Consider the following 14,398-nt stretch of genomic DNA (forward strand, 5'->3'; position numbering starts at 1 on the left):
AGCCCTCTCTAAGTGGATTATAGAGCCAGCCTCTTGCCCCCAACAATCTGGGTCCTCATTTTACCCACCTCTGAAGGATGGAAGGCTGAGTCCAACCTTTAGCTTGGTGAGATTCAAACTGCCAAATTGCAGGCAGCCGGCAGTCAGCAGAAGTAGCCTGCAGTACTGCACTGTGCCACTGTGCCTCGGGATTGTTGCAACACACTAAAATCTTCCTGCGCATCAAATTGATTTCTGGTCCTTTTTGGGTTGCCAATCTTCGCCGCCACTCCCGGCCGTACTGCAGGGCACGGCGATGTGAAATAAAACGGGGGGGGGGGGGGGGGCGACTTATCCCTAATGCACTTTTCCTTTGAAATCGTGCCATCCAAACTGAAATACATCTCAATTAGCGCCAGCAGGATTTTAAGTGCCTCTGCTTCCAGAGCTGGCATTAAGCAAGCAAACAACACAAGGAGAGATAAAAAAAGGAAAATAAAAGAAAGATAAAAATGGAGCGTTCCAGTATTTGAGAGGCTGCCACAAAGAAGAGAGGGGGGCAACCTATTTTCCAAGGCACCTGGAGGCAGGATAAGGAACAATGGATGGAAACTCATCAAGGAGAGAATCAACTTGGAACTAAGGAGGGATTTCCTAACAGGGAGGACAATTCACCAGTGGAACAGCTGGCCTCACTGGAGGATTTTAAGAGGAGACTGGACAGTCATTTGTCTGAAAGGGTATAGGGTTTCCTGCCCGAGCAGGGGGTTGGACTAGAAGACCTCCGAGGTTCCTTCCAGCTCCATTCGAATTCTCAGACAATTTGGCAATTTCCTCGTTGTGCTAATTCAAAACACCAGTACAGAACAGGGGTGAAATCCAGCAGGTTCTGGAGAACCGGTAGTGGAAATTTTGAGTAGTTCAGAGAACCGGCAAATGGCAACTCTGTCTGGCCCGAGGGTGGGGTGGGAATGGAGATTTTGCAGTATCCTTCCCCTGCCACGCCCATCAAGCCTCCCCACCAAGCCACACCATGCCCATCATGCCACGCACACCGAACCGGTAGTAAAAAAAAAATGAATTTCACCACGGTACAGAGCCCAAAACTGAAAAAACAGACCACGTCCAGCCAGTGACAGAAATTGGTACTTCTATACAAAGGTATTTTAACGGGTATTCCTAGATACTGATAGATAGAAAGATAGAAAGATAGAAAGATAGAAAGATAGAAAGATAGAAAGATAGAAAGATAGAAAGATAGAAAGATAGAAAGATAGAAAGATAGAAAGATAGAAAGAAAGAAAGATGATAGATAGATAGATAGATAGATAGACAGAAATACATAGATAGATAACTAGATAGATAGATAGATAGATAGATAGATAGATAGATAGATAGATAGATAGATAGATAGATAGAGATAGATAGATAGATAGATAGATAGATATATATAGATAGATGGATGATAGATAGATAGATAGATAGATAGATAGATAGATAGATAGATAGATAGATAGATAGATAGATAGATATAGAGATACAGAAATACATAGATAACTAGATAGATAGATAGATAGATAGATAGATAGATAGATAGATAGATAGATAGATAGATAGATAGATAGATAGATGATAGATAGATAGATAGATAGATAGATAGATAGATAGATAGATAGATAGATAGACAGATATAGATACAGAAATAGATAGATAACTAGATACCTAGATAGGTAGGTAGGTAGGTAGGTAGGTAGGTAGGTAGGTAGATACAGAAATAGATGATAGATGATAGATAGATAGATAGATAGATAGATAGATAGATAGATAGATAGATAGATAGATAGATAGATAGACAGACAGATATAGATACAGAAATAGATAGATAACTAGATACCTAGGTAGGTAGGTAGGTAGGTAGGTAGGTAGGTAGGTAGGTAGGTAGGTACAGAAATAGATGAGAGAGAGAGAGAGGGATACAGAAATACATAGATAGATAACTAGATAGATAGATAGATAACTAGATAGATGGATGGATGGATGGATGGATAGATAGATAGATAGATAGATAGATAGATAGATAGATAGATAGATAGATAGATAGATAGATAGATAGATAGATAGATAGACAGACAGACAGACAGACAGACAGACAGACAGACAGACAGACAGACAGACAGACAGACAGACTGACTGACTGACTGACTGACTGACTGACTCTTATTTTCAGGGAAACAGGGTAGTAACGGGAGCTCATCCCATCGGGCAGCACTCGAACCTGGGCTGTCAGCTTTGCAGCTGATAAGCTCAGCATCTTTAACCACTGAGCCACTGTGCATGCATGTACGTGTGCACACACTCACACAGGGTGCACATGCGGTATCTATAGCCCTCCCTTTTTCTCATGGTCTGCCGAAAAGCTGGCTGGCCACGAGACGAGACCGCTGAGCCGCAAAAGTCATTTGTCTGTATTCCCTTCTGCAGGTGCTCAATCAGCGTTTTCTCCTCTTGAAGGAATCTTGATGACAAAAGCCGCCGAGTCCCCTCGCGGGGGTGGCTACGCGCTGGTGGCCGGAGACGCCAGCTGCTCGCTCCTGCGGCAAGAATCATCCCACCGTCGCAGGGCACAGCCTCTGCCTGTGTGTTTGTGTGTGTCTGTACAATCTGGGAGCGACTGGAGGGGAGGCGGTGGTAAACAGAACGTAAGGGAGAGCAGACGCATCGAGGAAACAAAAGGCAAATGGATTGGTAAGCTTATCGAATGAAATGCCACCCAGCCAAGGGAGAGAGGAAAGCTGAGAGAAAGGCAGGCATTCAAACCACTCCGAGATTCGGCCCAAAACTTGAGAGAGAATTTTTACAAGATGTTTTATAGATGGCATTTAGATCCCAAAAAGTTAGCTTGTATGTACCCGAATTTACAATCTAAATGCTGGAGATGTGATTGTGCTGACGCTACGTATTATCATATATGGTGGACTTGTAAAAAAGTTAAAGCATTTTGGATAAAAATATGGTGGATTTATTCAAAATATTCTTAAAAAGAGGATAAAGTTTACTCTTCAGCTATTCTTGTTAGGTATAATTACAGATTGTACAGTTATAGAGACTAATTTGATTCTGAACTTAACAACGGCAGCAAGACTGTTGGTGGCGCAGTAGTGGAAGAAGGAAGAATTGCCTACTATTCAAGAATGGACATTAACAGTAACAAACTTAGCAGAGATGGCTAAAATATCAGCATACTTCAAGGACCATTCAGATGAGAAATACAAGTTGGAATGGAGAAGATGGACGGATTAACATTCAAAATAAAGATCGGACTAAGAAATTTCAGTTAGCTTATGAATGAATGAACAAGGAATGTTACAATTTACTTAAAGTTAGCTTAATAAAAGGGGAGTTAAAGTATAAGAGAAGGTAGGATGCTGAAGTTAGCTAGCTTATGTTAGTGTATGATTGTTAAATGTTTATACCCTGTATTTGGCTCTGGGAGGTTGGGGGGAGGGAGGGTTGGAGGGGAGGGGTAGGGTTGGGAGGGAGGGAGGGAGGGAGGGAAGGGGAAGGGAAAATATTTGTAAAATCTATTAAAACTCTTTAATTAAAAAAAAAAACACTCCGAGATTCTATCGCCTTAGAATCTTCCCTTATGCTAGATCAGTGTTTCTCAACCTTGGTAACTTGAAGATGTCCGGACTTCAACTCCCAGAATTCCCCAGCCAGCAAATGCTGGCTGGGGAATTCTGGGAGTTGAAGTCCGGACATCTTCAAGTTGCCAAGGTTGAGAAACACTGTGCTAAATCAATGGAGCCCAGAGCCTTTGATCACATCCGCAGCTCACCTGTACCAGAGCTTCCTTCATGGCTGTCCAGTTGGAAACACGCCAGGCGCACTCCAGGACCAGGTACGGGTTGATGTGACCCTTCGACTGGCCGTACTCCGTGAGAGCTTCCCATTGATTCAGCTCCTTGGAACACCTGGGAACGAGAAAAGCAACATCAATCCCGTTTCCTAGTCAAGAGATTGAAAAAGTTCAGCAACCGGTTGCTGGGGGGGAGGGCGTGGCTAAGCAGGGCGTGGCCTCCTCAGTCTCCTCACGGTGGGTGAGGGGGTTATTTTCACCCTCCCCAGGCTCTGGAGGCTTTCGCCGAGTCTCTAGGAGGGCGAAAACTGCTTCTGAAGACTTTTGGAACTCCCAGTAGGCCAAAAAGGAATTTACTTCTTCTTTTTTCCACTTGCATTTCTTTAGCCGAAGAGCCAGCGCTATCCGAAGACGTCTCCGTGGTCATGTGGCCGGCATGACTAAATGCAAAGGCGCACGGAACGCGGCTACCTTCCCACCAAAGGTGGTCCCTATTTTTCTACTTGCATTTTTTTACGTGCTTTCGGATTGCTAAGGTTGGCAGAAGCTGAGACGAGGAACGGGAGCTCACTCCGTGACGCGGCGCTAGGGATTCGAACCGCTGAACTGCCGACTTTTTCTGATCAACAAGCTCAGTGTCTTAGCCACTGAGCCACCGCGGCCCTCGAACATTCATAATAACACCCTCAAAGGGAAAAAAGAGAGAGAGAGAGCAGCAATCAGGTTTCACCAACTTACCGAATCCAATGGTCTTCCCAGAGCTGATATTCAGGGAAAATAGCAGGCGAAGCGTGTTTCGTTCGTGTTCCTTCTTCGCTTTTTCCATGGCTTTTCGTAGGTTTCCTGGGCTTGAATGGAAAGGAAAGCATTCAGACCAACAGCTGGAGTCTGTTCTCAGTCCCCAGTGGTTTTGGGAGCAGAGTGTTGTGGCCCGCCAGTGGCCAGCAGAGCTGGCAGCAGATTCAGACAGTGAGGAGATTGGGGAGGAAACTGGGCCAGTCCTGGAGTCTGGGGCGGGATCTGAGGAAGGTTCTGTGTCGGAGGCAGAGAGGGGGACAGAGCCGTATGCCAGTTATCAGCTGCCTTCAGAGTCAGACAGCAGTGAGGCAGAGGAACAGCTGGAGCCTGTTTCCAGTGCGCATGCACAGAATTGCCAGATGAAGGGAACAGCTAAAGAACAAGGGTCGACTTGGGAGTAAGGCCACAGGTGGACGATGAATGGCCCCTCCCAGAGGAAATAAAAGAGGAGCGAAAGGGGAGTGGAGTTTGCAGGAGACAATTAGTTCCCTTCATTGGTTCGTGACTCTCCGAGGCTCCTTGCCAAGTTTTGCAGATATCGGCCTGGCAGCTCTCCAAGGCAGATTAAGGTCTGTGACTGTAAATCCTCCTTAGAAAAAGTTTGTTGGATGTAAAGGAGAGGAATTCACAGTAAATTAATAAAAGGGGGGTATTTGTCATAACAAGGAGTTTGCTTCATGCTCTTGGGCAGCCTAGCTCAGAACAGTTTCTTTAGGAAGGATTTCGGCTAGAAAAGGCTAATCCCAGCCTTGAATGCATCTATCGCTGAGCAGCTCAAATTTGTGAAAAAGTCCTTAATTTAATTTTTTGGGGCTTGAATTTATCCTGTCTTGCCAGAGGCCCTTGGTGAAGGTCACAAACAGCTTCAACTGTTCATCAATAAAGGAAAATCATCACCTGTTTCTGATGGCAAAGAATTGACAACTTTAAGCTGACTTTTATAGTCGTTTTTTTCATACATCGGAGGCAGCGTGAAATTCATTTTTTTTTAAACTACTGGTTCTGTGGGCGTGGCTTGGTGGGCGTGGCGTGCCCTGGTGGGCGTGGCATGGCTTGGTAGGCCTGGCAGGGGAAGGATACTGCAAAATCTCCATTCCTACCCCACTCCTGGGGCCGTGGCATTTGCCGGTTCTCCAGACTACTCAAAATTTTCCACTGCCAGTTCTCCAGAACTGGTCAGAACCTGCTGGATTTCACCCCTGGTGGGAGGGGATTAAACACACACAAACACACACAAAACACACACACAACCTGCTCGAAGAAGCCGTGCTGTTCGTAGGCAATCGCAGTGGCCGTCTCCGGAAATTTGCATCGTTTCTGCCACAATCCGGCCCACATGTCCTCTTCTTGTAGCAAGCAATACAATTCGGCCAGCGAGTCAAGGATTTCCTAGGAGGGAGAGAGAATAAAGGCCACCTAAGATCAAGAAGAATTACTTGATAATTAAGTTGGTAGACCCATCAAGATACCCTTCCCTCCCTATTTCCTTTCCTCCCTCCCTCTCTCCCTTCCTTCTTCTTCAAAATCAATTTCCTTTTTCTATTCTAACTTCCTTTTCAAAGTTTTCCTCCTTCCTTCGTTCCTTCCTTGCTTCCCTCTCCCTAATTCCCTTCCTCTTTAAAATTGCCCTTCCTTCCTTCCCCCTTCCTTCCTTCCTTCCTTGCTTCCCTCTCTCTAATTCCCTTCTTCTTTAAAATTGCCCTTCCTTCCTTCCTGATTTACAGTCACAGACCTCATCTGGTTTGGAGAGCTGACAGGATGATATCTGCAGAACTTAGCAAGGAGCCTCGGAGAGTCACAAACCAATGAAGCGAACTAATTGTCTCCTGCAAACTCCACTCCCCTTTCGCTCCTCTTTTATTCCCTCTGGGAGGGGCCATTCATCGTCCACCTGTGGCCTTACTCCCAAGTCGACCCCTGTTCTTTAGCTCTTCCCTTCGTCTGGCAACTCTGCACATGCGCACACTCGGAACGGGCTCCCGCTGTTCTTCTGCCTCACTGCTGTCTGACTCTGAAGGCAGCTGATAACTGGCATACGGCCCTGGCCTCCTCTCTGCCTCCGACACAGAGCCCTCATCAGAGCCTTCCCCAGACTCCAGGACTGGCCCAGGTTCCTCCCGAACCTCCTCACTGTCTGAATCTGCTGTCAGCTCCGCTGGCGAGCCACAAAACCTTGCTGGATCATTTCTTTGCCCAGGCACAGACACCTAGCGCCTTCCAGAACAGATATCCCAAATGAGGCCGGGGGAAGAGGGGGCTACCTGTTGGGGCAGAGTGATGCTCTCCTGCTCGTAAAACTCCGCGGTGTGTTTGGGTTTGATCTGCAGGCTGAGCCCCTTTTCGAAGGCCTGGTGTTCCAGCATGAGGGTGGAGCGGAACCAGAGGTTGTGGGTCTTCCCCAGGTATTTCAGCACGCAGGGCCTGATGGGGGTGGGGGGCACACACTGGGACATGGCTTCCACGAAGCAGTTCAAGGCGCTTGGCTGGCAGTCGCGCTGCATCTGGTGGCTTCCGCTGCACAAGAACGGGCTGATTTCTCCAGCAAGAGCCTAAAAAAAGCGGGGGGGGGTTGGGGAAACCGGTCGTTATTCCGAGGGCAAAGTTGGCATCCCAAACAATAATTACCGTATTTTTCGGAGTATAAGATGCACCTTTTTCCCCTCAAAAAAGAGGCTGAAAATCTGGGTGCATCTTATACACGGAATATAGCATTTTTTTTGCCTCCTGAAACCCCGCCCCTTCACCAAAATGGCTGCGCATAGCCTTTAGGAGGCTTCCAGAGTGCTCCTGGGGGCTGGGGAGGACAGAAATGAGTGAAAAACAGGCCATTTTTTGCTCAATTTTGCCCTCCCAGCCCCCAGGAGCACTCTATAAGCCTCCATAATGCTATCCATGGCTTTTGACGAAAAACGAGCCCGTTTTTGCAAAAGACCGTGCCGTTTTTTGCTCGTTTCATGGGGAGGGCACCCCCCAGGAGCATTCTGCAAGCCCCCTAAAGGCTATTCATGCCTTTTTGGGGAGGGAAAAAACCGGGCCTGTTTTTGCAAAAAATGGGCCGTTCTTGGGAGGTTTGCAGAGTGCAATAACTTTTTTAAAAAAAATTGCCTCTTCAAAACCTTGGTGCGTCTTATACTCCAGTGCGTCTTATACTCCGAAAAATATGGTATGCTTTCAACGGGGAGGTTGCTAAAAGCTTCGCTTTTGGGATTAGAGAGACAAGTCTTGTTGAGCAGGGTCTCCTATAAGATTCAGAAGGCAGCTCTGGCCATTTAAAGCCATGCATGAAACATTTCGGTTTCCCTCTCAGCTGCCTGTGCCAAATCGTTTGGATCCAGCAACCGATCAAACGTGATCAATCAAGGACATTTTCTCTGCCGGCCCCCAACAGGTTAGGTAGAACTGGCGGCATCCACATCAGATCGATCAGCCAATAAGCCTGCGAACATGTTGTTCCTTTCATGCAAATCTAAGCATCTGAGGCTGGAATCCTTTCCTGGTTTTGGAGAAGCCCCCCCCCCCCCCCCGCTTTATTTTTTTGCAAATTATAACTCGGACAGGAAGAAGGAGAGGAAGAAAGGCAGAAGGAGAGGAAGAGATGGGAGGAAAGGCAGAGGGAGAAGGAGAAAGAGAAGGAGAGAAAGAGAGAGGAGAGGAAGAGATGGGAGGAAAGGGAGAGGGAGAAGGAGAGGGAGAAGGAGAGGGAGAAGGAGAAGGAGAGGGAGAAGGAGGGAGAGGAAGGGATGGAGGGAAGAAGGAAAATAGAGAAGGAAAGAGAAAGAGAAGGAGAGGAAGAGAGAGGAGAGGAAGAGATGGGAGGAAAGGGAGAGAGAGAAGGAGAGGGAAAAGAAGAGGAAAGGAGGGAGGGAGAGGGAGGGAGGGAAGAAGGGAGGGACAGAGGGAAGACGGGAGGAAAATAGAGAAGGAAAGAGAAAGAGGAAGAGAGAGAAAGGAAGGAAGGAAGGAAGGAAGGAAGAAAGAAAGAAAGAAGGAAGGAAGGAAGGAAGGAAGGAAGGAAGGAAGGAAAGAAAGAAAGAAAGAAAGAAAGAAAGAAAGAAAGAAAGAAAGAAAGAAAGAAAGAAAGAAAGAAAGAAAGAAAACCAAAATATTTCACCAGTTTTTCATCACCACTTTTGTTTTTCAAAACAACACTTACATGCTGCTGTCTGTCTGAAAGGATTTTCCACAATCTGGAAAACAGCTGGATCCAAGTTTTTTCAGCCAAAGGGGTGGAAATGTGACAAAGCTGAACGAAGGCGCCGAGCAGGGCTCCCGTCTGGAACAAAACTGCTGGTTAGGCAAACTCAAGGATGAAGAAGACGGCGAAACTGATTTACCCCACCAGAAAGAACGAAGGAAGGAGAGAGAAGCCATCCCTAAAGCTACAACCAGAAGCCTCCAGGTTTATGACAACTACCCAAGGCCACACATCTGGGTGGGGTGGGTGGAGCTAGGAAAGGCTCCTAGAGAGACCAGCAACCCAGAAGATCTCATCCTGCCTGGTGGCACAGTGGTTGAAATGCAGTATTGCAGGCTAACTCTGCCCACTGCCAGGAGTTCGATCCTGATGGGACTCAAAGTCGACTCAACCTTCCATCCTTCCGAGGTGGGTAAAAGGAGGACCCAGATTGTTGGGGGACAAGAGGCTGACTCTGTAAACTGCTTAGAGAGGACTGTATATAAGTCTGCTATTCCTTGCAAAGGAAGGGAGGGAGGGAGGGAGGGAGGGGAGGGGAGGGGAAGGAAGGAAGGAAGGAAGGAAGGAAGGAAGGAAGGAAGGAAGGAAGGAAGGAAGGAAGGAAGGAAGGCAGGCAGGCAAGAAGGAAGGAAGGAAGGAAGGAAGGAAGGAAGGAAGGAAGGAAGGAAGGAAGGCAGGCAGGCAGGCAGGCAGGCAAGAAGGAAGGAAAGAAGGAAGGAAAGAAGGAAGGAAGGAAGGAAAGAGAGAAGGAAGGAAGGAAGGAAGGAAAGAGAGAAGGAAGGAAGGAAGGAAGGCAGGAAGGAAGGAAGGAAGGAAGGAAAGAGAGAAGGAAGGAAGGAAGGAAGGAAGGAAGGAAGGAAGGAAGGAAGGAAGGAAGGTACAATTGTTACAATGCAGTATTGTAGACAAACTCTGCCCACTGCCAGGAGTTCGACCCTGACCAACTCAGGGTTGACTTAGCCTTCCATCTTTCCGAGGTGGGTAAAATGAGGACCCAGATTGTTGGGGGGCAATAGGCTGACTCTAGAATCTGCTTAGAGAGGGCTGCAAAGTATTGCTATTGCTTGGGACGGAAAGAAGGAAGGAAGGAAGGAAGGAAGGAAGGAAGGAAGGAAGGAAGGAAGGAAGGAAGGAAGGAAGGAAGGAAGGAAGGAAGGAAGGAAGGAAGGGTGGTGGCGCAGTGGTTAGAATGCAGAATTTCAGACTGACTCTGCCCACTGCCAGGAGTTTGACCCTGCCCAGCTCAAGGTTGACTCAGCCTTCCATCTTTCTGAGATCGATAAAATGAGGAGCCAGATTGTTGGGGGGGGAGGGGGGAAGAGGCTGACTCTATACACCGCTTAGAGGGTTATAAAAGCACAATGAAGCAGTCTATAAGTCTGCTGTTGCAAAGGAAGGAAGGATGGTTAGGAAGGAAGCCAGCCAGCCAGCAATGGTGGCACAGTGGTTAGAATACAGTATTACAGGCTAACTCTGCCTACTACCAGTTCGATCCTGACCAACTCAAGGTTGACTCAGCCTTCCATCTTTCTGAGATGGATAAAATGAGGACCCAGATTGTTGGGGGCAAGAGGCTGACTCTGTAAACCACTTAGAGAGGGCTGTAAAGCACCATGAAGTGGTATATATGTCTAAATGCTGTTACTATCACCCAGCAGACCAACTGGGGGATGGTTATAACCCCAGCTCGGGCCCTTGTGACCTCTAGGCTGGAATACTGCAACGTGCTCTACATGGGGCTGCCCTTGAAGAGCATCTGGCGACTTCAGCTAGTCCAGAATGCGGCCGCGCGAGCGATTGTGGGTGCACCTCGGTTCGCCCACATAACACCTATCCTCCGCGAGCTGCGCTGGCTACCTGTTGATCTCCGGGTGCGCTTCAAGGTGCTACTTACCACCCATAAAGCCCTCCATGGTAGTGGATCTGAGTACTTGAGAGACCACCTCCTGCCAATTACCTCCTTACGACCTATTAGATCACACAGATTAGGCCTCCTCCGAGTTCCATCCGCCAGTCAGTGTCGACTGGCAACTACGCGGAGGAGAGCCTTTTCAGTAGTAGCTCCGACCCTTTGGAACGATCTCCCCGTGGAGATTCGTACCCTCACCACCCTCCAGACCTTCCGCGCAGCCCTCAAGATCTGGCTATCCCGTCAGGCCTGGGGGTAAAGATTATAATCCGTCCCCACCCAAATGATGAATGAATGTTTTGTTCTACTTTTACTTATGTATTGTTTTATGTCTTACTGTCTTGTATTCCCCTCCCCATAAATTGTAAGCCGCCCTGAGTCCCCTCAGGGAAAAGGGCGGCCTATAAATAATAAACCATAAACCATAAACCAACGTGCTATGAGAGACATCCTAATGAATGACCTGCAACATAACGTCTCTCCCACCCAAGGGGGTTTTAGTTGCGCGCATGCACAGCAGAATAGGCTGCGATGCTTCTAAGGGCCCCATGGAATTCACCTTCACTTCGCGCAGGGAGTCCAGGAATTTGTCGTGCCGGTTGGTTAACATGTGCAACTGGTTCCCAATGTCCTTCTCGGAGAGCTCTTTGGTTTTCGGGGTGCTCGTCTGATCCCCGGGAGCCAGCTCGATGTCTATCTCGACGTCCTGTTGATAAAGGGGAGAAGCTGCAACCAGGCATGCTCAGGCGTTGTGGCCCAGCAGGAGCCGTCGCCAGACTCCGACAGCGAGGGGCCCTCTGAGTCGGCTCTGGAGGATGTGGAGGACTCTGGACAGGGTTCCGACTCCGGGGAGGGCGCAGAGAGGCTGGTTGGCCACCAGGAGGCGCCTGAGCCTTGGAGCAGTGGGGAGGAGACAAGGGAGTGTGATCCTGACGTCATGCATTGGAGCAGTGAGGAGGAGACAAAGGAGTTGGTCCTGGATGCCCAGCAACGGAGAGCTAATAAGCGTAAGGAACAATTACGCAGTTACAGGAGGTAATTGCACTCAGCTGGTGGTAATTAGGCTCCTCTCCAGACTATAAAAGGAATGCTTGTGCACACGCCTCTTTTGCAGAAGTCAACGCATTAACTAATGTTGGACAGTATTGTGAGCCTGGCAGGCTGGATTTCTGCCAAGGCTTATCTGTGCCGGTTTGCTGCCAAGGACCTGTCTGTCCATTAATACATTCCATAAAGTATCTTTGGCTTGGAGTGCTTTGGTATGGAACGAGGAGGGTCAGAACACTCAGGTATCCCCCTGAATGCCTCTACATAAGCAATGTACAGGAATACAGGAAAGCCTCGAGTTACGACTGTGATAAAGCCTGCCCATCGTGGTCGTAACTCAAGACAGTCGATTTTATGGCCTTTTTAAGGGACAGCTAGCAGGAGTGGGCTGCTCTGGGTTCGCCCACATTCAAGCGATCCACTAGCAAAGATGCTGTGCAGTTCGGCGAACCTCCAAATCCCACTCCTAGTTGGCCCCGCCCACCCCACCCCTCCTAGGAGACTCCACGCGGCCCGTTTTGGATGCAGGTTAAGGGCAGGGCCCGCGCGGAGGCTCAGGGAAGGTGGAAAATAGGACCATGAAGCAAACTCGTTGCAAAAAAACCCCCGTTTTATTCATTTCCTGTGAATTCTGCTCATTCACATCCAGCAAAGTCTTTCAAGGGAGGATTTACAGTCACAGACCTTATCTGGCTTGGAGAGCTGCCAAGCCGATATCTGCAGAATTTGGCAAGGAGTCTCAGGGAGTCCAGAACCAATTAAGCAAACTAAGCAAACTCCACTCCCCTTTCGCTCCCCTTTTATTCCCTATGGGAGGGGCCATTCACCCCCCCACCTATGGCCTTACTCCCGTCAACCCCTGTTCTTTAGCTGTTCCCTTTGTCTGGCAACTCTGCGCATGCGCACACTGGGAACAGGCTCCAGCTGTTCCTCTGCCTCACTGATGTCTGACTCTGAAGGCAGCTGATAACTGGTATACGGATCTGGCCCCTTCTCTGCCTCCGACACAGATCCCTCCTCAGATCCCTCCCCAGACTCCAGGACTGGCCCAGTTTCCTCCCCAATCTCTTCACTGTCCGAATCTGCTACCAGCTCCAAAGGCCATTGGCGGGCCACAATAGTAACATTGGGGACCGGGCTGGGCGGTGTGAGGGAGGGGAGAAATGGAATAAAACTTTCACCTCTTCTTTGGATTCGTTGTTTTCTCGCTCATGAGGTTCCTGCTTGATGTGCGTCACCATAGCGAACGCTGCCCGGTCGTGACTATCCGCCAAGTTGATTACGTTTGTGATGGAGGGAAGTGTGGCTCCTTGACAGCTGGTCCCGATTGTCGTGTTTCTTTCACAAACCGCCAGCAGAAGCTGGAAAGGATTTTTTAAAAAGTGAGGAGGTATAGATACAACCCGTAGACATGGTTATCCACTTTAGACATGGTTAACCACTTCCATTTATTTATTTATTTGTCAACAAGTACAAGGAAACAAGTATGAAAACCCATGAAAAAAAATGGCACAAATGAATGGATACACATAAGCAAAACATAGCCGTAAACATATAAAATGAATAAATATAAATGGGGAGAGTAGGACAGGGACGGAAGGCACGCTGGTGCGCTTATGCGCAGCCTCTTTACGGACCTCTTAGGAATCTATCTATTTCATCTCTATCATTATCTATCTATCTATCTATCTATCTATCTATCTATCTATCTATCTATCTATCTATCTATCTATCTCATCTATATCTATTTCATCTCTATCATTATCTATCTGTCCGTCTGTCTTTCTGTCTGTAAGTATATCTTTCTTTCTTTCTTTCTATCTATCTATCTATCTATCTATCTATCTATCTATCTATCTATCTATCTCATCTATATCTATTTCATCTCTATCATTATCTATTTATCTATCTCATCTATATCTATTTCATCTATCGTTATCTATTTGTCTGTCTGTCTGTCTTTCTGTAAGTATATCTTTCTATCTATCTCATCTTCTATCTCATCTATATCTATTTCATCTCTATCATTATCTATCTATCTGTCTGTCCGTCTGTCTTTCTGTCTGTAAGTATATCTTTCTTTCTATCTATCTATCTATCTATCTATCTATCTATCTATCTATCTATCTATCTATCTATCTATCTATCATCTATCTATCTATCTATCTATCTATCTCATCTATCTTCTATCTATCCTATCTCTATTTCATCTCTATCATTATCGATCTATCTGTCTGTCTATCCGTAAGTATATCTATCTATCTATTTTATTTATTTTTATTTGTCAACAAGTACAGGGAAACAAGAATGAAAACACATGAAAAAATGTCACAAATGAATGGATATAAATAAGCAAAGCATAGCCATAAACACATAAAATGAGTACATATCAATGGGGAGAGGAGGACAGAGACGGAAGGCACGCTGCTGCGCTTATGCGCGCCCCCTTTACGCACCTCTTATGAAATGCGTAAGGTCCCCGGTAGACAGCTTAAGGGAGAAGGTATGGGGGTTAGAGGAACTAACAACAGGATCAGATGGAGTGTTCCACACATTTACTCCTCTGTTGTGGCCCAGCAGGAGCCATTGGAGCTGCCAGCAGACTCCGACA

General features: G+C 47.3%; 1 protein-coding gene across 1 annotated transcript in view; it reads right to left on the minus strand.

Moving 5' to 3' along the window:
• The window catches only part of TRRAP (transformation/transcription domain associated protein), a 141,252-nt gene that overhangs the window by 33,338 nt on the left and 93,516 nt on the right, over positions 1-14,398 (minus strand). Inside the window, 8 exon segments of the mRNA XM_087729239.1 lie at positions 3,818-3,953; positions 4,577-4,634; positions 4,637-4,681; positions 5,881-6,025; positions 6,898-7,185; positions 8,790-8,909; positions 11,300-11,446; positions 12,969-13,148. Coding sequence (XP_087585365.1) covers positions 3,818-3,953; positions 4,577-4,634; positions 4,637-4,681; positions 5,881-6,025; positions 6,898-7,185; positions 8,790-8,909; positions 11,300-11,446; positions 12,969-13,148 — 1,119 coding nt within the window.

Source organism: Thamnophis sirtalis, unplaced genomic scaffold, assembly GCF_051295495.1.
Source record: "Thamnophis sirtalis isolate CommonGarterSnake01/CBP01778 unplaced genomic scaffold, rThaSir2_p1.2 scaffold_14, whole genome shotgun sequence".
NCBI classification, from domain to species: Eukaryota; Metazoa; Chordata; class Lepidosauria; order Squamata; family Natricidae; genus Thamnophis; species Thamnophis sirtalis.